General features: G+C 34.2%; 4 protein-coding genes across 8 annotated transcripts; 3 read left to right on the top strand and 1 right to left on the bottom strand.

The window, feature by feature from the left end:
• Positions 1-48: 48 nt before the first annotated feature.
• Positions 49-3,211, bottom strand: LOC132704136 (amino acid transporter heavy chain SLC3A2-like). Its single transcript, XM_060673945.1, has 3 exons — positions 2,792-3,211; positions 1,734-1,852; positions 49-1,593 (listed from the first exon to the last, which is right to left on the bottom strand). Exons 1-3 carry the CDS (start codon positions 2,994-2,996, stop codon positions 85-87), a joined length of 1,833 nt encoding a protein of 610 aa, XP_060529928.1. The 5' UTR covers positions 2,997-3,211; the 3' UTR covers positions 49-84.
• A 2,041-nt stretch (positions 3,212-5,252) lies between these two features.
• On the top strand, positions 5,253-10,174 carry LOC132704135 (mitochondrial basic amino acids transporter-like). 3 transcript variants are annotated; one of them, XM_060673943.1, is made up of 4 exons: positions 5,253-5,332; positions 7,339-7,520; positions 8,927-9,469; positions 9,525-10,174. In XM_060673943.1, the coding sequence occupies exons 2-4, from the start codon at positions 7,487-7,489 to the stop codon at positions 9,851-9,853; spliced, it is 906 nt and encodes a 301-aa protein (XP_060529926.1). In that variant the 5' UTR covers positions 5,253-5,332; positions 7,339-7,486; the 3' UTR covers positions 9,854-10,174. The 3 variants fall into 3 exon arrangements, with proteins under 3 accessions (XP_060529926.1, XP_060529925.1, XP_060529927.1); XM_060673942.1 differs by lacking the exon at positions 5,253-5,332 and adding an exon at positions 6,523-6,666; XM_060673944.1 differs by lacking the exon at positions 5,253-5,332 and having other exon boundaries at positions 7,324-7,520.
• Positions 10,175-13,400: 3,226 nt separating this feature from the next.
• LOC132704133 (kelch-like protein 10) lies at positions 13,401-17,551 on the top strand. 3 transcript variants are annotated; one of them, XR_009619236.1, is made up of 9 exons: positions 13,401-13,585; positions 13,927-14,185; positions 14,246-14,875; positions 14,962-15,233; positions 15,288-15,539; positions 15,735-16,046; positions 16,105-16,349; positions 16,402-16,652; positions 17,433-17,551. XR_009619236.1 is itself a non-coding variant. In XM_060673938.1 (8 exons), the coding sequence occupies exons 1-8, from the start codon at positions 13,495-13,497 to the stop codon at positions 16,546-16,548; spliced, it is 2,208 nt and encodes a 735-aa protein (XP_060529921.1). In that variant the 5' UTR covers positions 13,401-13,494; the 3' UTR covers positions 16,549-17,404. The 3 variants fall into 3 exon arrangements, 2 of the variants coding, with proteins under 2 accessions (XP_060529921.1, XP_060529923.1); XM_060673938.1 differs by lacking the exon at positions 17,433-17,551 and having other exon boundaries at positions 16,402-17,404; XM_060673940.1 differs by lacking the exon at positions 17,433-17,551 and having other exon boundaries at positions 15,007-15,233; positions 16,402-17,402.
• An 18-nt stretch (positions 17,552-17,569) lies between these two features.
• Positions 17,570-19,328, top strand: LOC132704134 (thyrostimulin beta-5 subunit). Its single transcript, XM_060673941.1, has 3 exons — positions 17,570-17,704; positions 18,450-18,681; positions 18,930-19,328. The coding sequence occupies exons 2-3, from the start codon at positions 18,451-18,453 to the stop codon at positions 19,191-19,193; spliced, it is 495 nt and encodes a 164-aa protein (XP_060529924.1). The 5' UTR covers positions 17,570-17,704; position 18,450; the 3' UTR covers positions 19,194-19,328.
• The last annotated feature ends 2,803 nt before the right edge of the window (positions 19,329-22,131 follow it).

Below are 22,131 nucleotides of genomic sequence, written 5' to 3'. Positions count from 1 at the left end.
GAGGTTCTCACATTTTAACTTTAACTTGAATTATAAATTAAAAACTAGTAGTTATGTACAACTTTATTTTCTTACAGAGTTAACCTAATCTAACTCGATAACTACAGATTCGCCGGGACAAAGCCTGACCGCCTTGAACGATATAGTTCCAGTGCTAGAACCGGCTTTAGGACCGACCATTACCTTCCCAGTATAGAGCAGCGCCGATAAATCGGCGGAAATTTTTTCGCTGCCCATATTGCTTGCAACCACATACGACTTTCGTCTCGGGTACCACCTCTGAATAACCAAAAAATCTTTTTGCGAGTACTTCACCTCGGCGTTGACTTTATTGACGTTTTCCTTGAACACGGCGTTCATGTAAATAGACGGAGACGCGCTTCTCAACGCTACCATCTGGGATATGACGTCTGTTTGGTCGAACACGTCTTCGGGTTCGTCATTGGCTACCCAAGGTTGGATGTTCGACTCGCGATGATTCCACGGCATCATCCCTAGTTGATGTAGATGGCCGAACTCTGACTTCTCGTCTTGGAGGCCAATTTCGTCTCCATAAAAAATCGAAGGGGTGCCGGGCAACATCATCTGCAGCAAAGTGGCTCCTAACGTGGCGTTTCCGAACGGCAAAATACTCGCTAATCGATTTGAATTAACGTTTGCTAGAGACCAATGGATCCAAGGCATGCTGCGTTCAGAGAATAGGGTGCCGTTTTGGATAGAGTCTATTTGCTTGCTGACCGCCAGCACGCCTTTCTCTATATCCAGCTTGACATCGACTAGGTCTACATTGTTCAGCACGATGTTTACAATTGGCTTAGGCGATAAGTGAATAACATGTTCGCTAACCATTATTATTTTCTCAGGTCCCAGAATCTTTTTCCATCGTCTCAGGTATGACGGAAAGTCGACATCTTCGATGAAACTTTCCAGACCTTTCAGGTAAAACCCGTCGATGCCATTAGCCGACCAAAAGGCGAGAACTTCTTCGACTTGAACGAATACATCATTTTTGGCTTTTAGAAACTCGCCGGCTGGTTGGTGGCTGCTATTTTTAATTATCTGGACTGAGTGGTTTATGGGACCTTGCTTGATTAGTAAGGACGACACCGGAATGTCGAGTAGCAAAGATATATTTCTGGACTTGAAATTTTTCGCCAAGTCCCTCAGATCGTCGTACGTGCCTAAACTAGGATCGATCATCCTAAGATTCGTGGCATTTTCAAAATCTACGGGATAATGCTGGGTCCGGAATATCGAATTTAATCTCACCGCTCTCACACCCAGCCTCTCGATGTAATGCATCTTCATTGAAATACCTCTGAGATCGCCGTGTTTGCCGTGGCTGCTGCTGTAAAAACCCGCGGGGAAAATTTCGTAAAACAAGTGCCCTTGGTACCACTGGGTCGGAGGATTGCACGTTTTCGGTAAATTATAAATCATTGCCACTACTAACGCGAGCATGGCCACCAGTCCCGACATAAATATCCATAACGAAATTTTCCTAATCATCGGCCAATTCCACGACATAAAGAAGTAATCTTCGGGGGGATTTCTAAACGTCAATTGTAGAGGCTGGTTTGCGTCATTGGCTTCCTGGAAAAACGCGTTATATTATTTTCTTGCTGGCATTGACGTCACGAGATAATAATCATGAAAACCAGGTTGCGTTATCAAAACAAACATGAAGGGAAAGAGCAAAAAGGGTACAAGGGTTTAAACATATTTTTCCTTACCTCAGTGGTTGCTTCTTGCTCTTTAGCTATATGATGGTACATGCTATTTCGGTGGTTAAGCAATTGAGTACAGGCTGGTTCTGCAGAAGACGTAGAGGAAGCCGAATCAACGTGATCATCTGAAATAAATTTTATTTGAGAATGTTTTAAGTCGTTAGCTAGCCGCTCATATTAGTTTCTAATAATATTCCGAATATTAAGGTATTATTTATTATAAGCGCACTCTTCTTGTCAGTTGACAATCGAGTTTTCGTTTTAAATTTACCAATTGAGATAGACAATTTTCGAAGCCACCCTATTTACTAAAGCGTAGATGACATTTTAATTTCGGTAAAAACTTGGTTTTAAATTGAAGGAAGTTAACAATATTTACTATATGTAGATAAATATAAATAGCACATACATCGAAAAATGGACGGAGATTCCGGGCGTCAACTGGTTTCCTAGTTTTTTTTACGGTGAATTCTCCATTTATATATTTCATCTTCATAAAAATTGCTTTCAGTTTTTGAGACATCTTATGTTTTAAAAAATAGGTTACGATTTTGTGCGTATAAATTGTGCCAGATAATATACCAATAATTTCGTTTGTCAGAGTGCGATAGAAAAAACATTTGAAAATGTTTTTAATAATTATTTATGTATAAGATTTATCTACTTACTTTCCGGTTTCGGTTTTCTGTCAAGACTTCATGCATATAAGATTAACCTGCTTAATATTATATTGGAAAGCTAATAGCAAATTTTAGCTTTGATATAGGATTGATAGACATCTTCAGCCACTCGTTCATTAAGCACTCGCTCTGTTCGTACCAAAACAATTTTGTGACTAAAGTGTTGTTGCATAATATACTATAAACATGTCAACGTTTTTTGTAAATGGTTAAATGTTGTTGTTTATTTGATGATAATCTGTGATATTTGGAAATTTTAGAAATAAAAAAGGAGGATTTTTTCAAAATGAATAATTTTGAGCTCAGAAACGGGTTGACGAACTTTTCTCAAATATTCAAAACCAAATCTAAATTTGCTCACCCTGTACATTTAAGATTTATTACCTTTCACGTGTTGTAATTTTTCTGCTAGTTCCTCGCCAATGACGAAATTGGACTCGCTTGGTTCCGGCAGAGGGTTAATCAGATCATTTGTTGGCGGCGAAGGTGTGATGAGAGGACATATCGAGGCAACCTCATCCGCCATAAAAGAATTTGAAGGCGACGACGGCAAATTGGAGCCGTGGTCTACCCCCAGAAACCCATCCATCGTTTAAATATTTAAACTACCTTCGAACCATTTTTAAAACCGGAACAACACGTGAATAATTATCGAGGCAACGCGCAAAATTTGTCGAGCAATCAAAACTTCGATCACGCTTTCTCTAAATTTAAACAACAACGTCGTGACAATAGAAATGAACTTGAAATGTAATAAAGAGAGACGAATGCAAAGTGATCAGCTGATCGTTAACTTCAAAAGGTAGCGGCGTCGTGACGCCGAGCGTCAGTTTTCAATGGCACTCTGCGTCTGCGCTGTTCGTCGTCTATGGGAAAGAATCGAAATCTCTGGTCTTGATTTTTTTGGAGTATAACGAATTTCAAAATAATATAATTAAAAATCTTCATTAATATTTTTCAATAAATATTCGAGTGTGCACATTGCGCCATCTCGTGATACACATCGGTAAGTTATCCGCTTCCAGGTATTGGCGAAATAAAGATAGCGAATAGGCAAATTAATTGTCCGTTCCCCTTCCACGAGATGGCGCATGCATTTCCTTATAGTGCCATCTAGTTTTTCAAGGAAATTCTTTGATATTTTTCTGTTTTTATTTAATAAATTAATTTATTATATAAGATGGAAAAAGAAAATATATTAACAAAACGAATTTACTGTCGTTCGCAATAAATAAATTTGTAACACAATTTTTGAATTGGATTTTTCTTGTAAAAGGTGCGCTATTTTATTTGCTTAAAACATTGCAGACTTTTAAATTTTGGAGTCAAATTGTAACAGCTCAACAATTGGTGCAATTTTTTCCCATAAATACACATATTTAATTTCATTCATAAGAGGGTAAAAGGTTTCGAAAATATTTACAAAAATCGCTATCAGTTTTACCAAACGAATTTATGTATGCAAATTTATAAGATGTCTGTCATGTAGAGAAATTAAAATAAAGAGCATTCTACCACCAACCTTCATAATAACAAAAAAACTAAGAACAAGAACAATGTTTAAAAATCACTGATTTTTCTATGATTTTGACAAATTTCATATTTCTGTTAATGCAGGTAGACACGATGCAATTTCTAGATGCATCCCTTCATGCATTTTTAATAGATAATAATTGCTATAAAAAATGCATTTTGACCCGGTAATTTTTTGAGCAAAGGAGACTTAATTATTTTGCTTTAATTTTGTTTTTAAAGGTTGTCTCCTCACCTCGACCTATGTCTAGTGGACAAGCCTATTTTCCTTCTTCCAAACCTAATCTACTAACACGGGTGGTGGTGTGCTGAGTTCATATTAACGCTCTTCCATGCCCCACGACGACTTCTAGTCATCACTGTTCTGTCTTGTTGGCAGATATACAGGAAGAAAGATCAAGTTCCTCAACTTCCAACTACTCACTCAAACGTCCACCAGCCTAGGTAAGGTTGGATCTAAATTGGGGCTGACATTTCCTAACTGCTACTTTTATATATATTTATACTAATTTATGTATTCTGTAAAACTAATCTCTGTGCACTTTTAGGAGTAATCTTGCGCAATTTCGATTCTATTTACATTTTTTATAAAGGTTTTTCAAATACAAATTCGGAAAAAAATAACTGGTAATTTGCAATATATGTATCAACAAATACGTGCAGAAATTCATGTAGAAATTGTCCCTTGCCTATCACGCTTTAAAAGTAAAAACATCAGTGGTGTTCCTATCTATGTCATAGTCACTGTACCTAGGCGATAACTTACTAGATATATTAGAGTTTTGGTATTCTCTCCTTTCTGCCAAAATTTGAAATATTTTGCGTGGACAATAAACTTACAATATTCACCCTAGTTTGTAAGAATTTTCAACACAAAATCTTGTCTTCTTCAATACAGTCATATACCACCTCATATTAATTTGTGAATTGTTGACATTGTTTTTTTTTTTTCATCTCTATTTGAGAATTGTCGATATGTCATATTCCTTTTATACGATTTGCTGATTCGTGAGGAATAATAAATTGATTTTTTATTTACGCAATTTAACGCTAGTCTATTACTAGATGAAAAACCGCAAATGAAAAAAACCAAACTGACCTCTAGTATATTGAAAATTGTTTTAACAGTATTTAGAAATTTCCATTTTTGGTCTATTGTAAAGACCTCTCGGTATATAATTAAAATTTTAATCTAAAATAATATTGATTGATACACCGTATATTTTGATGTCAAAATAACATTTCGTCATCATCGAACCGATAAAGCCCCATTAGTTCTTGTTTTTATGTTTTGTCCATTCTTTAAATGAAACTACAATCATGTTTTTCGCGGAACCTAAACACACAATCTCTTCATGCCGAATCAGTGCACGGTAGAACATTGACATTATGGTAAATACTTGTTGCATGTGTTTTTTTTACATTTAAGTAATTGTTGGGGGTTCATTCATTGCTCTGTGTTGGAATAAGGGTTAGAAACACATTCTCTTAATCGGGACCGGCAGGTGAAAGAAATATGAATAATTCTGTAGAATATGTTTTGCTTGCGTCAAGCTTGTGGAAATTTTGTGAATTTTATTAAACAAAATGTTGGTTCTCTGTATTTACAAAAAAAAGGGAATTAAAATTTAACGTCATAGCAACTTCATGATGACCGTTCGAATGCGCGGAAAAAGAAACAAAAAATTGGGATGGTGGATATATGGAGAACTGAAAACTGGCATCATCGAAAATATTTGCAAATCCGTCACTGCTGATAACCCTCGCATACCAAATTTCATAACTTTCTGTTAAATCGTTGCTGACATTTTTTTTGTTAAGGCGGTATAGACTTCAAATTTGAAAAATTGAAAGTTTATGGATTTAAACACCAATAAGGCAATTAATCAACAAATTATAAATAAAATATATAATTAACGCAAAAGTCCGGTAATCTTAGTTGTTTGTTTATTTATTAGTGTGCCATATAATCTTCGAATACATATTTTTCAAAAAGCCAATTTCGTATAAATCTTAAGTTACAAGTTTCTTGGCATGGTTATGGTCAGTAGTACTCATCCGTAGTCGTATAATATCGCCATTGACATTTATACTGCAAAATTTAAAAAATATGCACTATGCTAATGAATCTTAATCACTAAATGTTGCGACCTTTGTAAATCGTTATATTTTGTGTACTGATATTTTATCCTCTTATCAGCGTAATGTTTTGAAACAACTTTGGGCAATCCGTGCAGTGCTGGGGGTAAAATTGCTAGCGGGAGAAGAAGTCTCAAAAAATTGATGAAATTTTAATAAAATTTTTCTCGAAAATTGCAATTACAACCGATTCTATGATGGTGAGAATAAATCTGTCTTGAAATCCTGGGAAAAAATAACCCCAGAGTTCTTTTTTAAACACATGCACTCCTCAGAATTGGTTTGGTTAGTTTAGTCGTCGCCTACTAATAGTAAAGCAAAATAGTTTATATTAATAAAAAAGATGTAATTAATTTTCTAGAACAGAATCTCAAGCTTGAATAAAATAAATAATGTTTTATTCTTTTTGTGGAAATAAACAATGGAATTTACCCATTCATTGCGTACGTCCGTGGCGCAGAGATTAAGAAATTTTAATGTGTATTCTTGTAATCATAATCAGTTATTGAGTATCTTTAACACACTCCGTTGACCACATAATATATGGAAGTGACAGAAATTGATGCGCGACTCTTTTTTAATATAGGGTGAGTTAAATTTTTACTAAGTATTCGGCGTGTTTTTCAATGACCAAACAAAAAGCCTTTTGGAAAATGTGTTTTGTAAGGTTTAACTTTTATTTAGTGATTATTTTGCGTGTTTTTATTTTTTATTGGATTTATTTATACTGAACTTTGAGAAACTTATCTTTTAAAGAAAATTTCTTTCATAAAATAGTTTTATCTTTTTATAAACTATTTCACCTAAATTTTCCTTGGAATTAAGCACTTGATTCCTACAAGAAATCTCCTAGTAAATTTTGACTCAATTGTATCAATTTGAGAAAGCAGTTTTAGTCAAGTCAACTCAAGTAGATACTAACAGAACATACTAAGGCTAGTAACAATAACATTTTACAAATTGCGAAATATTTGGTCTAATTACATTTTGATTTGCGTACTAAGAAATGGCTAAATAAATTATATGTCGGAATGTGACAAACAGGCAAATATAATCTATCTACGCACATCCGTTAATTGATAAATTGAATATTGAGCTGTTAAATAAACTTTTTCAAATAATTATTTGAATATTACTACTATCGACAATGTTGTCAATTTTTTAAACTTTTATGTGAGTTTGACCCCAGTATCTATTGCAAAATTGCCACTATTAAGCAATACTACACGAGAATGCTTACATAGCATGACATTTTTTAGAATCTTCTGAACTAGTACATGGAGCCGGAACCATCGCCACAAAGGACATCCGTAATTTTTGGAGACCACTTTTTAGGGCAACTTTTTAAATCCGTTGTTTTGAAGATCGTTACTTTTGTAGACGTCTACCATATTGAGAGTCCAGGGAATGGCCCTTGATTTTGTTGCTGGGTGTCTTGGCGGTAAGCGGCATACACATAAATATTAAGCGGCATAATTAAGACACCGTGCGTGACTCTTTATTTCCAGCTAGATTTTTTCAAATATGTGCGTGACTCTTTATTTCCAGCTAGATTTTTTCAAATATCTCACGGACGGAGACCGTAAATACAAAAATTGTAGTTCTCTAGCCCATAAAACAATGCTTTAAACAAATTGCCCTCAGCACTCTTGACTAATTTAAACTCATACTAAAGCATATTAAATTGTCTTCCAAATTGCATGTTTATTTTTTGGGTCAGAAAAAAAAAACTAAAATCAAAAATTTACAGTGGGCCGATTTCTATGCACGCAAGTTTACTATACGAGAAAGTATTTTTTTCTGAAATAACCGAAAAAATGTTGTAAATGCGATTGAGATTGCGCCCAGAATTTATAATGGGTTATATGGATACCCTCCCAATGGTAATATCAAGACGATAGTGTTAAATTTTGAACACTGCCAACTTCGTATTCTTTAACATACCTTTAACATAACATGCGAAAAAATTAATTTAATTTAATTAAAAAATTAAATACATACATACATACATCGATACAATCTAAGTGAAGGAAATTTACAATTTAAATATGGTGTTTTCTTATGACCGTTCTCATTGCAACTTCTAAATAAAATAAACATATTTAAACGAAAAGCGTTTGTTTTATTTTGACAAAAACAATTTCTTTCTATTTTGATATCCTGAATAAACTACATAAATAATCAAATAAAATAAAATAATAATAAAATAAAATAAAACGAGTTATTTCATATTAGCTAACTTATCAAAACATGCTGACTAGGATATAGTTCGCAATTCCCAGCTTAGTATTTGATCTATCCTCTTAACATAGTTTTAAATAAATTTAATTTCAAAGTATCTCAAAGTATATTGTAATATAATAAATAATTCATTCATACTCGAGTGACAAGGCAGGTATGGACCAGGAATCTCTTGTGTGATAAGCTTTAGGATTATCAATATGTCGGCCGATAGGGTTTCATTTCTTCCTTTGTACTGCCATATGTTTCATTGCATATGATCAGAAAATGTTAGTCTAGCTTTTAGCTCCAGCGTTATAAATTTCATTAAAAATAAAAAATTCAGTACAGAACATTATCAAACTTGAGGACATTTACGATTTTTATACAAAATACCATAAATGACCACTCTGGCAGTCATACAGGATTGAATGTAGATATTTATAATACAGATTTATTAAACTTTTTATATATTTAATGTGGTTTTTGTTTCTTAATTTAATTAATAAACAATATTTTTATTATTACAAAACCTTCCGTCCATCGTAATGTTCTGGCCATTGAGTTTTATTGGCGCTAACTTGGATAAATTCAGGCGTTTGAATGTTACTCAGAAAATTATTTCAGGTTGTGCAGGTGTAATTGTGGGTCATCCACTAGACACTGTAAAAATTTGCCTTCAAACTCAAGATGCACGCAATCCGAGATATAAAGGAACGGTCGATTGTATCCGGTCCATATTAGCCAGAGATGGTGTTAAAGGTGTCTACAGGGGAGTCTCCAGTCCACTCGCAGGCGTCGCTGGTATCAACGCCATAGTGTTCGGCATTTATGGAAACACGCAACGATGCATGTCAGACCCAGATTCCTTGAAAACTATAACTCTTGCGGGAACGATAGCAGGGCTTTGTCAGTCTTTCGTGTGCTGTCCGATGGAGCTGGTAAAGTCGAGACTACAACTTGGCAGCAGATCCACGACTTCTGTAGACTGTTTTAAAAATATTTATAACGAAAAAGGTATCCGAGGTTTATATAAAGGCCTCGGATTGACAATTGCGAGGGAGGTTCCCGCGTTTGGAAGTTACTTTTTCACCTACGAGATCTTGACACGGAAAATTGACGATTCTCCTGTATCTACTATTAATATGTTACTGGCAGGTGGAATGGCAGGTATGGTTCCGAGTTTTTTACTTGTCTTCCTATTATTATCGTATTTTTATTCTAGGAGTGGTCTCATGGACGTTGTCTTATCCGATAGATGTTATCAAAACTAGAATCCAAGTAGATACAGCATCAAGGTATCTTAATGGTTTGGATTGCTTTCAACAGAGCGTGAAATCTGAAGGCGTCGCGTGTCTATTTAGGGGGTTATCACCAACACTTTTACGAGCTTTTCCCGTAAACGCTGTAACGTTTACGGTCGTCACGTGGACGATGAAGTTGTGGCATGAGATCGATGTCAGCAAGAAAGTGAGAAACGCAGATATCGTGGTTGCAAATTATGCCGACGCCGTCTACCGTTCGTTCAGTTTGGCCGAATGTTCCCTGGCCTAGTTCTTCAAATATTTATTTATTTTCATTTTTTGTACAATATTTGTGTGAAAGTTTGGCGATATATGATAACGAGAAGAAAATTGCATTTCTTTTTTTAAATTTAGTATTTCAAATTATACTCGAATATTAAAAGCAGAAATTTCAAAATTGTATATCGAGTGTGCTAGTAAGGTCAACAAGGTACAGTATTAGGGAAATGGTCGGTCCGAGAAATTTTAGAAAAAATTAAGTAAATCGACAAAAAGAAATGTGCATTTTTACACTAGATAGTGAAATATTCGCAACACCCCATCTAACCTAAAATATGATTAAAAGAATTTAGCGCCCAAAAAAATATTTTTAGAAAAAAAATCACTTTACAGGTTGTTATTTATGTCTAATTATCCAGAATATACCAAATAAAACGCAAATTTATTTAAAATCAAAATAAAATTTTGTTTTTAACATTTTCTAGAGTGCCTACCCAGTAGCTGACATTAATATATGTCGATATACTTGCTAGATTTTAATTAATTTATTATAACATTTTTTTATTAACAATTAGGCTTAGTCATCTAAAGTAAAATAATTAAAACGGTTGGAGACTTTCTCAACAATCAAATAACTACATGAAATTTGTTTTCATGGAAATCTTCATAATTAGAGATAAATTATTTTAAATACTTTAATTTAATTAGTTAGTTGCCGATACCGATTAGTGATCAAAAAACTGAAAAAATGGCATACGTCAATGCAATAACATGTTTAATTTTAGTATAATAAATACATTTAACATTTTCAAAAATAAAAAATTCATAATAATCGGGAATTAAACAGTATACATTTCTAAACATTTCTTATACATTTCAAAAAATGCTGTCAAACTCGAAAAAATACGCCTAGCCTATTTTTGATTTCGCAACCGTTTATTATTTTTTGTCGTAGATCATTGATATCTGTTATAGGTCTTTCATACACTAAAGACTTCAAGTGCCCCCAAAAAAAGAACTTCATCGGATCAAGGTCTGGTGAGGGAAGTGGCCAAGCTAGAGGTCCGCCCCGACCTATGCATCGATGTTCAAATGCCTGATTTAAATACCTTCGTACAGCTAATTCAAAATGGGCGCGCCATCTTGCATCAACCATATGTTTTGTTTTCACTGCACGGGTAGCTCTCCTCTTGGAGAAATTGCAAATACATTTCTTCATTAAGCGATCCGTTAAAGAAATGCATATTTCGAAAATTTACAATGCCATCACGACTGAATGCAGCCTCGTCAGTGAACAAAATGACATTTAAGAATTGAGGATAATTTTGAATTTTTCCTAAAATTTGATTGCATAAAATTACTCTCAATTGCTCATCAACATTAACATTTTCAAATTGTCAAAAAAAATCCTTTGAATGCAGATTGCGGATAGTCTCTCTAATATTCATTTCAAAGCGCAATCTGCTGACTTTTATAAAAAATGTGTAGCTGTTATAAACTTTAGACAAGATTAACAATATAAACAATAATAATTAATTTAAAAATCTATGGCATAGAATGACATTTTCAGAACACCCTTTACCATTTATCGTTATCATAATATCTCAAAGGATTTGCTAAAATATTGGTAAATTGTGTTTAGGCCGTAAATCTCTATAACTAATATAACAAAACAAATTATTGCCAGATCAATTACAACATGGGCAGTTCACAACTCAAACAGAAATGATTCACTCAATCAATCATACAGAAATCCACGTTTTAGAAACATATGCTACATTTTAAATCTAATTGCACCATTCATGCAGCGAATTTCAATTACGTTTGAACAGAAAAATCTAGTTCTTATGGCAACCTCTATGATAATAGGGTGTTTTAATTCCATTCCGCACAATTAATTTTTTATTGCGAAATTAATTGATTTTCTGTTGGAACGTGAGACAGTTTTCTGAAGAAAATTATTCGACGCGTCTCGTAAAAATGTTATGCAAATCGTTACAGAGACATTACAAAAACCTTATTTAGCGTGAAACGCTTGAAATTTTCTCCGAGCAATTACATTCTAGTCAATTCATTTTTGCGTACGTCACCAAAATTATCGATCTACTTTCTACAAAAGTTTCATAACAATGAAGCAAAATAAAACTAATACAGCTTTTACCATCCTCTAATATCTATCTATATCTATACCTATTTAGATGAGAATATAACAACGACTCAATTTTCCGAATTTCTATTTTGATTTGATGATAAACAGGGTACTGCATCAATGAATATAAAGTTTCACAACGTGTATGAAACCACCAAAATTCTGCGTCGAGTTAGCTATCAGAGTTTGAACAAGTATAGTCCGGCACACGATTAATGGTCATGACTTGCCTGGCCTATCATCATCATTTATTATAGTGGACACCTTAGAAACCTTAAAATTAGATTTAAAAATATTGAAAAGCATAGTTGCATTAAAGAGACCCAACGATTGGTGGAATCGAAACAAAAACATTTAACTCAAATTCATCAATTTTTCGTGGAAAAACGTTTATTATTTAGACGAAACTTGGTTTGACATCCGTGACACTATAAAGAAAGGGTGCTAAAATTCTTCATTGAACTGCATTTGGAATTTACCTGCATGTAGAGGAATAAGAATATCCATTTTACATTGCTCATTAGACTACCATTAGAACATGACAAGTGAACTTTTTGAAAATTTCCTAACAACTTCTCTTCTTCCAAATATCCAAATATCATCATAGCACTTTAGCTAAAAAAGTACCAACGCTTAGCAGCAAGAAATAGTATTGCTGGAGTCCCTTAGTGAGCATGACCTTTATTTCGAAAATAATCTAATCAAAAAAACAATTTGTTAGTTTTAAGAACCAAATCCTGTGATAAAACTTATTTCGTACTCGATAATATACCCGTTTACCACCCGATTACCACCTTATAAATACAATCCTATAGTTTTTGTTTAGTTTGATTTATTTGCCCAAAAATGCCTTGGAGCAGACAAAAACTTTGATAGCATTATTACAGTCATGACCATTTATTTATTTAAATTCTTCTAATTAGGCATCATAAGTCAATTATAAAACAAATAGTTCATACACTAATAAAAAAAATGTAAAAAATATTTAGACAAAAAACTTGGTCATATTTAGTCAAAATTGGTCATATTTTAACTTAATTTAATGAGCTACACCCTTAACCTACTATTTACTATATTACGAATCAATGATTAGTCATAAGTTTAATAGACATGGCTTTTAGGGAGAATCGTCTATCTAGAGCTCTACTAACTACATCTAGGCTGAATGTGCGAAGAGATGACGTTTTAAAATATCAATGAAGTTATAGAAATTGAGCAACAGTGCATAAGTTACCTTTTAGAGTTAAATAGGTATCTGAAATTGATAGCTACTCCGAAATATAGAAAGCTGGATGCATCCCTATAAGTAGTTGCAGATATGAACTGCGATGATTACCTGCTATCTTGTTCGCAACAAAAGTAGCTGGTTCAATTCGATCACAACCTTAGTTGCGTGTTCTCAACAAATAACCAAGTATTTGTCAATTTTGACGGATTGTATAATAATCTTAAATGAGTAAAGAGGATACTAAATTTGTAGTATTCAGTATAGCCATTGACCGGAAGAGTAGCCCGAGGATGCAATGGATGAAAGAGTTAGTTATAAATATCCGCCTTGGCTACATCCTCCACAGCGTCCAAGAATGGTTCGCGAATCGGATTTTGTGGAAATAGGTAAGTTATTTCACTCCGTATTCCACATTTGCATACAAAACACTTCTTCAGAATTTGCAATGTTTTTTTAAATATTTCTACAAGGTTTGCGTCTTTCTACCTTTAATAGTGGCAGAGGTTACAAAATTTTTTGTGTTTTTTTTAATGGAAAAAAACCAAAATTGTTTAATTATATAGCGAATTGATACACATTTTACAACAGTAATCTTTAATTTTGAAAATATTGCACGGTTCAGTTTAGATAATAACTAAGCGACCACATGTAGGTAACAATGTTGCAAATGGCAATCATTTTTGACATTTCATTTTCGTTTAATTGAAATTCCTTACAAAACCTTTAGTTCAAATTTTTCGTGACTTTTACTCTCCTACACCAAACTCGAAAAACCTGGCTCAACAAAATGAAATGGGGGAGTCGAATATACCCGGGACCAAGACGTCCGAAACCATCAGGGGACGTAGCATGAGTCTCGAGGCTATGCAGGCCCTTTTTGAACTCAAAGAAAACAATCAACTCTGCGATGCGACTATAGTGCTCGACGACGGCTCGGAGATACCCGTCCACAGAGCACTGCTTTGTGCTTGCAGTGCCTATTTTAGGTAAAAGTCCATTAAATCTCAACCCAATTCCATATTTTTCATTGTGTCAATTGATATTAGAGCCCTATTCATGACCACTCTTCATAATAAAGAAAAGACGAGAGTACATCTTCCCGGCTTATCTTCGGAGATGCTTCAAACCCTCCTGGTCTACGTTTACCTGAGAAAGTTGAATTTGAACGACGAAAATGTGTATTCCATCCTCATAGCAGCCGACTACTTGAGTTTACTCGGAGCGTTAGAGTTGTGCTGCGATTATCTAGAAACCATACTAAGACCGTCCAATTGTCTAAGTATTCTTCAGTTCGCCAAAGATCATTTTTGCGGTAAACTGCAAAAAAACACATGGAAGTACATTTTACGGAATTTTACGCAAATTGCCAGCCAGAGTCTGGAAATTTTAAACTTAAATTTAGTTCAACTACAAGAAATCATTAACTCCGATGATCTGAACGTAAAAAGCGAAGAGACAGTTTGGGAAGTTATTTTAAAATGGATCGAATATGAGCCAGATCAAAGAAGAGAGCATATAGTACAGCTTATGAAATGCATCCGCTTGGGCCTTCTGGATACTCAGTTTTTCTTAGAACGAGTAAAGGACCACCCGTACGTCGCCAGCAGCGAAGCTAGCAGACCAATGATCATCGAGACCCTTAAGTTCCTGTACGATTTGGAAATGATAACTCACAGGTACCTAGACGACTTATTGAAGCGACGAAACCATGATTAAATTACTATATCAGAGAAAATTAACCACAACACGATTTGACTTTTAGTCAAACTTTGCGAGGTTCTGAATTCTTATTAATTTGGTCTGACAGAGATGGGGAAGTAATTACGCCAGAAATTGCTCGCCCAAGAGTGCCTCACGAGATACTTTTTGCCATAGGAGGGTGGAGCGGTGGTTCACCGACCAACTTTATAGAAACTTACGACACCCGGGCCGACAGATGGGTTAAAGTTGAGGAGGTGGATCCAATCGGACCTAGAGCATATCACGGCACTGCCGTGGTAGGCTTTAACATATATGTCATCGGAGGTTTCGATGGTGATTCGTTAATTACTGGATAAAGCTGAGGTTCTAAATTTTCATATCGCCTAGGCATGGACTATTTTAATTCTTGCCGTTGCTTTGACGCTGTCAATAAAACTTGGAGGGAGATAGCGCCAATGCATGCGCGACGTTGTTACGTCAGCACCACGGTCATGGACGAAATCATTTACGCCATGGGCGGTTACGATGGTCATCATCGGCAAAACACGGCTGAGAGGTACGACTTCAAAACCAATCAGTGGACCCTCACAGCCCCGATGAATATGCAACGCTCCGATGCTAGTGCCTGCACATTGAACGGTTAGTTGCTTAACTTAGCACATCGGGATATTAGTAAGTATTAAGGTGAATTGGGCTTAAGTAACTAACTGGATGGGAACTTCATTCTGTTAAAACATTAATAATCGCAAACATATCAAACAAACTTATTTGAAGACACCTGGCGATTATTGGATTGCGTATGTTTCACGCAGATAATAATGTTTGAATTTTTAGGGAAAATTTATATAACGGGTGGTTTTAATGGTCAAGAATGCATGCACTCGGCGGAAGTTTACGATCCGGAAGCGAACCAATGGACCTTGATCGCTCCGATGAGGTCCAGGCGATCCGGAGTCTCGTGCATTGCGTACCACGAACAAGTTTATGTCGTTGGAGGGTTCAATGGCATCTCTAGGATGTGTAGCGGCGAAAAATATAATCCGCAGACCAACACATGGGCCACTATACCTGATATGTACAATCCCAGGAGCAATTTTGCAATAGAAGTGATCGACGATATGATTTTTGCCATTGGTGGATTTAACGGTGAGTGTAAGGAGAATAAATGTACATTTAAGGACGTTTCTTGCTCCCGCTGTTCCAGGGGTTACAACAATCTATCACGTAGAGTGCTATGATGAGAAAACGAACGAATGGTACGAGGCTACTGATATGAATATTTATCGCTCGGCTTTATCCGCCTGCGTGGTAGACGGACTCCCAAACGTTCAAGATTATATACATAAGCACCGGGATCGATTGATGGAGGAGAAAAGACAAAAAATGATCGCCATAGAAAATCAGCGGAACGCGGCTGGGATTGGTAATCACGACAATGATAACCAACAGGTAATAAATATTCTCAAAGTTTCGAAAGATATTTAAGTTTCCGGAGTTTTAGGAGAATATTGCTGCTGCTGTTAATGCTAATATGCAGCAGCTTAATATACTTCAACAGCTAAACGCCAATCTAAATCCGGCTTTGCCTCCGGCACCGGTACCAAACCCCGAGCCAATGGACGTTGACGAGGAAGACAACTTGAGATGAAATGTTTTAAGTAAAACATTTTTAATAAATATGATTGATCTGCGTTCGTGGAAGAAATTGCTAGCCTGGACGATGATGAGATTTTTAAAGTATTTTTTACAAATGTAAGTTGACGGTTTTCCGGAGCGACTTTCCCATCGGCCAGGAAGCAGGACACTAGACCGTTTTGGCAATAAATATGGAAACCTTAAATTTTTGTTTAATATGATCCAAACGAATTAGTATTAGGGCCCCTTGTTATGCCATTGAATTGGTATCCAATGTTTCGGCTTGAAAGTTGGGCAACTATTTGTTTATTAACAATTAATGTGTGACGAAAACAGCTTTTTGTAGCTGAAATTATGATTTATTGTTAAAAAAAAAAGTTTCATTAGAAGATATGCGTCTTGAAAAAATCTGTGGTTTGAATGACAAGTAGAATATTCATTATTTTCCGCATAATTACTTTGTTAATATTTTTTAAAGCTTTTTTTAAATAATTTATTTCCGAAAATTATGCAACATCGATTTTAAATTGTTTAAATCATTTTTCAAACTTCATCTCTCCGCACGTGCCAAAACAAACTAGATCCTACAATTTTGACGTCTCGCTTAAGTTTAAGGCGAGAATAAAATTTTTAAGAAATAAATTATGCCTAACACTTGCATTAAAATGGCACGAGACATACTAAACTATACTAGCTTTTTTAAAATTATCTATACCGAACTAAACTAATACCTGAGAAAAAAATATGGCCAATTGACAATTCTTAATAATAAACATTAATTATTCCTATTTTTTTACTTTTCTTTTTTTTTAAATTTAATTCTCAACAATTTCTTTAATGGCACTTGCATGTATTTTTCATGACCAAATTTTTTTATAGCTACAAGTTCTATTTTAGTGCAAAAGGATGAAACTTAATGTAAGTACTACACCGTATATTTGTGTTGCCACACAAGATATTGTATATTCAAAACTAGTTAGTTAAACGTAGATATTGTCTGGATGGTGTATGTCGGCGCATCTTGCAAAATACGCATCCGCTTTTGCCATACCTACTGTGGGAGCGAATATCAACTTTCCATAATGAGAAATCCTCGTCATATCCCGCAAAACATCGTCCTCCTCCAGACGGCTAGAAAACTGCGCCAGAGCGTTCTCGGGAAACAACAGGTAGGTGGGAGTTTCTCCGAAACTAATTGACTTTTTACGTGTCGACGGTTAAATTTACTTTTTGTTAAAAGGGCATTATGAAACGCGGAGGGGTCATAAACGTTTTAATTGCCACTTATTTCAAATGTGTGTATCATTTATTTTGTCTCTATGTTGGTGATATTTTCAGAAATTTTAAACTGTGTAACCTTTTTTTTGTTTATTCCGTCAATTTTATTTTATTTTGAATAATGCTATTTACCTTGTTTAAGAATTAGCATCGCAGTCTTAATTTTCAAAAATATAGAGTGCTTGAATTTGCCAAACCATTGCCTGAGTAATTTAATAAATATAAAAAATATACATACAATAGCTAAATTTAGAAAATTTGTTTATATGACAATATATACTATTCGTAAGGCACTGTCAGGAAGTCAGGTTATACAGGATGACGATATAGAAGACGTTTTTTAAAATTGTGATAGCCTGTATTTTTTCCATATTAATAGTGCATCTTGGCGAACTTCATCAATTAACAAAATTGTACTTCATTCGTTAATCACTAGAAATAAAGTTGAAACAAATTAAATTCCATACTAGAATTTTTTTAAAGTATGCATTAAATCGGAAAAACTCATCAAGGTGTTCAAAATTATGGAAACCAATGACGATTTCAATACAATCGCTATATTCGCTATTACAAAAATAGTTTTTTAATTCTGCATCAACTTGATTTGCATATTAAGTACTTTTTCTGATTTCCCAGGATGCTTCTGACAATTTTATGGATTTTCGTCGCTGTACATGTAGCTGTCAGATGCCAGCAAATCATAGATATTGGACCCATATATGATGATGAAGATACCGACGAGAATCTGACACTTAAATGTCATAAACGAACTTATACCTACAAGGTGTCCCAGACCGACGAAAATGGAAAGGAATGTTGGGACATACTGAGCGTAATGGCCTGTTGGGGACGTTGTGACTCAAACGAGGTACCTATGCAACGTGTTTTTTTTTTTAAATTTGTGCAATGATGGATAGAATATTTTGTCAAAAAATTAATACAGTTTTCACTTAAAAAATAACTATGATGATTAGAAAATTATATTATTATTAATTACTTGCTGAAAGTAACTAGTTTGACAAAAAGTGCTGTTTCCAGATGTTTTGCATTTTATGTTTAATATATACGATATAAAGACATAAAATGGTTACCTATGACTGAAATAAATTTTTTCAGATAGCAGATTTTCGTTTTCCATTCAAAAAATCGAATCATCCAGTCTGCGTCCATTACGGTCGAAACAAAGCCTTCGTTATTCTGCGAAACTGCGAAGAGGGCGCTCTGCCATCTGCAGCCAGGTACGAGTACTATGAGGCGGCTGATTGCAAATGTCAACTATGTTCATCTTTGGACACGAGTTGCGAAGGGCTGCGGTACAGGTCGCAGCGATCTCAGCCACTCTCTGGCGGATTCAAAAGAATTTTCCAGAATGTTATGTAATCTACCAAAGTGAATGTAAAACATATTATTAATTTACTGTATATTTAAAAACGATTTTTTAAAATTTGTTTACGATTAAACTCTTCGAAATTGTAGTACTTTGAAACACATTTTTGATCAGAAATATATATTACATTTCTGGATTTGTTTTCTTGGAAATAGTTTCTTATTATTATTTATCACTTCCTTTCTTTAGTCATCTCGTAATCTCGCAATTCCTTAATAATACTTCAGGATATTTTAAAATTATGCACAGCTCAATCTTGGAGATATAGCAAAGGGACTATGGAAAATGTGCTAAAGTTAAATGAAAGCAGTAAAAATACATTTCACTTCACAATAACATCACTGGAGGGTAATGCAGTCCTCCTACCCTATATAAAATGAAATCCAAATTTTATCATATAGCGTATCATAATGTACCGTAGAAATCTCAATGTTTTATCAAAATAAAATGAAAGCACAACGCAGTAACCATAAAAATATATATATATAAGGTATTTTCAGAAACTTGGTAGGTAGACAAAATTAAAACGAGGTGTATCATTATTATCTTGAATATTAATAAGGATTTGTGTTAAGCAGGAAGAATATTCATGAACAGCTAAAATGTGTCGCCGAAGCTGTGCGACCCAAATGGGATGCATTTTATAAGGCCGTTTTTGTTTTTTAATAAACATTAAAATAAAGTGTTCAAAGGATAACTGCATTACCGGCGAAGGCGTTTTTAAGTTTCACAAATTTTTATTTCGATGTTTGCATTTTTTTTTCATTATAGGAAATTTTGAATGTTAAACGTCATAGGAAACAAGTACAGGTAAGAAAATATGCGGCTAGGTATTAGAAATTTAGAAACGTTGGTTTTGTTAGATCCTCAGAACTATTAATGAGACACTCAATCACCCTACTTAAGGCATAAATAATATTTGACTACGCAAACATGTGGGTCGGTTTTTACAAAAGCCCTTCATATAGTTTCAACCGACGGGGTATAATTTAGTTCCCTCCAAACTTTAATCTGTTCTTAAAGTTCAGTAGAACAAATTTCAGTTTGCGGTCCCAACTTAATTTCAATCAAAAACTTGTTAACTCGCATTGGGAAACTTTTCGGTTTCAGAGAATTATCATGAAGCAATTGTCTAGTAACTCATGATTATTTTAGTACAAAAAGAACGTAAATCTTTACTTAGTTATCGCAAATACGAAATTAAAAATGGAAATAACGGTAAGCAGAGCAAAATGCATGAGTTTATTGTGGGATTTAATGCGCTTACTCATGGAATAAAAGATCATAATTAATGAAAGCAACATAAATCCATTTAAGTGCGAGCGACATTGGTTGTATATTTGATTTATTACCCTAGCTTTAATTGCTCAGTTCTAATGTAACCAACGGAAGCTGAGTTTTATGGGAAACAATTCGACTCCATATTTAGATTTTGCCTTTGGCCAGATTTAAAAATGATTCAGCGGAAAACCCGCTTAAATATCAAAATCAAAATGAAGAGGGACTATGTACAGTGTCAAATATTAGATAATTAACCTGCATTTGTACTCTTTTTGTAATATAGGGATCGGCTCACATTTAACCCTTTGAATCCCAATAGGCTAGACAACTATAAAATTGTATAAGAATAGTCAAAATACATAATGACATTTCAAAAATCAATAGACTCGCCAGTTTGAAAATTTTGTCCTGGGCAAATAAACCCCTACAAGATGTAAACTTTATCGGCATTTACAAATGCTCCCCACAAATTGATCTCACAAAGTAATCGGGACTCCACCTTCGCATAGTATAAATTTAGCTACTGTTGCCTAGTTAAAATCTCACTAAGATTTATAAAAAGATAATTTACACTATTTAGAGTTAAAATAAGAGTATCACAATGAGACTTAGAGCTTAAACATTTATCCAAACTGTCGAGCTTGAAATGGTCCTATAGAAGGCTAATATTTTTGTTATTTAGTATTTCTGTATCATACAGAGAGAAGCTACAACTATATAAATCATAATGTGGTAAAAATACGTCGTTTGCTTTTATATTTCTTTATATTCAAGGAACACACGTTTTCAGTATGCATCCCCACATCACAAAAAGGAACGATTATCACGCAATAAGGAAATAACTCGACGCAGAACAATAAATAAACTCGCCATTGTTAAAGAATTTAGGTAAAAAATTGCAGGCTTGAACAAAAGACAGATACAAAGAGAAGAAAAGAAAAAAAAAGGCTATTCGAGACGGAAAGATATCAATTATAATGAGCAAATAAACATCAAGTTTTCTGTAAAGTATGTCTGTAAAATAATTTTCCGTTTCGATAATGCAGCTGATAAAAAAATTCGTTTAAAACTTCTCAGAATCAAACTGATCATTTTTTAGACCGCATGACATTTTAAACATCCCTAGACGTTACCGTGAAATTTGCGAAAACAACTTTGCTATATTCCCTAAATGTGAAATAAAAATCATCTTTAAATGCTATTGGTTATAACCAGCCATTTAGAACCAAATTTATTAAAATAATTTGTATAAGTTATCTTCAACAACCAAGGCAATTCATCACACTGCCACCAACTTTTCATTAGTTTTAAATATTATTATAGTTATTAAGGGACACATAACCTTCACGGACAGGGTTCATTTTTATATAAAACATAGACAAAATGCAGACTTTCAAGTTTGGCCATTCAAGTAACAAAACGAACATTAGAAGGCACGAAAACAATAATAATAATGATAAAAGAAAAATAAAGTACCACACTTTTGGATCATCTAATACTTGCTTGAAGCTGATTCCTAAATCTAAATGTCCATAATTGCCATAATTGCTTCTGACATGATGCAAAAAATATATTAATTAGATTAATTACTCGTAATGGTCCCAAAAACCTCACAAACACAACTGGATTTTAATTAATTTATATAGAAAA

This window comes from Cylas formicarius, unplaced genomic scaffold, assembly GCF_029955315.1.
Source record: "Cylas formicarius isolate icCylForm1 unplaced genomic scaffold, icCylForm1.1 PGA_scaffold_6__28_contigs__length_40554024, whole genome shotgun sequence".
NCBI classification, from domain to species: Eukaryota; Metazoa; Arthropoda; class Insecta; order Coleoptera; family Brentidae; genus Cylas; species Cylas formicarius.
The sequence above is the reverse complement of the archived record's forward strand: the minus strand, read 5'-3'. Positions and strand labels throughout refer to the sequence as shown.

What these genes read in the sequence shown, in the direction of transcription:
- LOC132704136 (XM_060673945.1), bottom strand. Translation starts at nt 2,996, where the DNA reads ATGGATGGGTTTCTGGGGGTAGACCACGGCTCCAATTTGCCGTCGTCG. An exon ending in AAAATTACAACACGTGAAAG is followed by an intron (nt 1,853 to 2,791) that starts GTAATAAATCTT and finishes AATTTATTTCAG; the next exon opens with ATGATCACGTTGATTCGGCT. An exon ending in AGCAAGAAGCAACCACTGAG is followed by an intron (nt 1,594 to 1,733) that starts GTAAGGAAAAAT and finishes GCGTTTTTCCAG; the next exon opens with GAAGCCAATGACGCAAACCA.
- LOC132704133 (XM_060673938.1), top strand. Translation starts at nt 13,495, where the DNA reads ATGGATGAAAGAGTTAGTTATAAATATCCGCCTTGGCTACATCCTCCA. An exon ending in TGTCATCGGAGGTTTCGATG is followed by an intron (nt 15,234 to 15,287) that starts GTGATTCGTTAA and finishes CATATCGCCTAG; the next exon opens with GCATGGACTATTTTAATTCT. An exon ending in ACGACAATGATAACCAACAG is followed by an intron (nt 16,350 to 16,401) that starts GTAATAAATATT and finishes CCGGAGTTTTAG; the next exon opens with GAGAATATTGCTGCTGCTGT.
- LOC132704135 (XM_060673943.1), top strand. Translation starts at nt 7,487, where the DNA reads ATGGCCCTTGATTTTGTTGCTGGGTGTCTTGGCG. An exon ending in TGTTGCTGGGTGTCTTGGCG is followed by an intron (nt 7,521 to 8,926) that starts GTAAGCGGCATA and finishes AAATTATTTCAG; the next exon opens with GTTGTGCAGGTGTAATTGTG. An exon ending in ACTGGCAGGTGGAATGGCAG is followed by an intron (nt 9,470 to 9,524) that starts GTATGGTTCCGA and finishes TTTTTATTCTAG; the next exon opens with GAGTGGTCTCATGGACGTTG.
- LOC132704134 (XM_060673941.1), top strand. Translation starts at nt 18,451, where the DNA reads ATGCTTCTGACAATTTTATGGATTTTCGTCGCTGTACATGTAGCTGTC. An exon ending in GACGTTGTGACTCAAACGAG is followed by an intron (nt 18,682 to 18,929) that starts GTACCTATGCAA and finishes AAATTTTTTCAG; the next exon opens with ATAGCAGATTTTCGTTTTCC.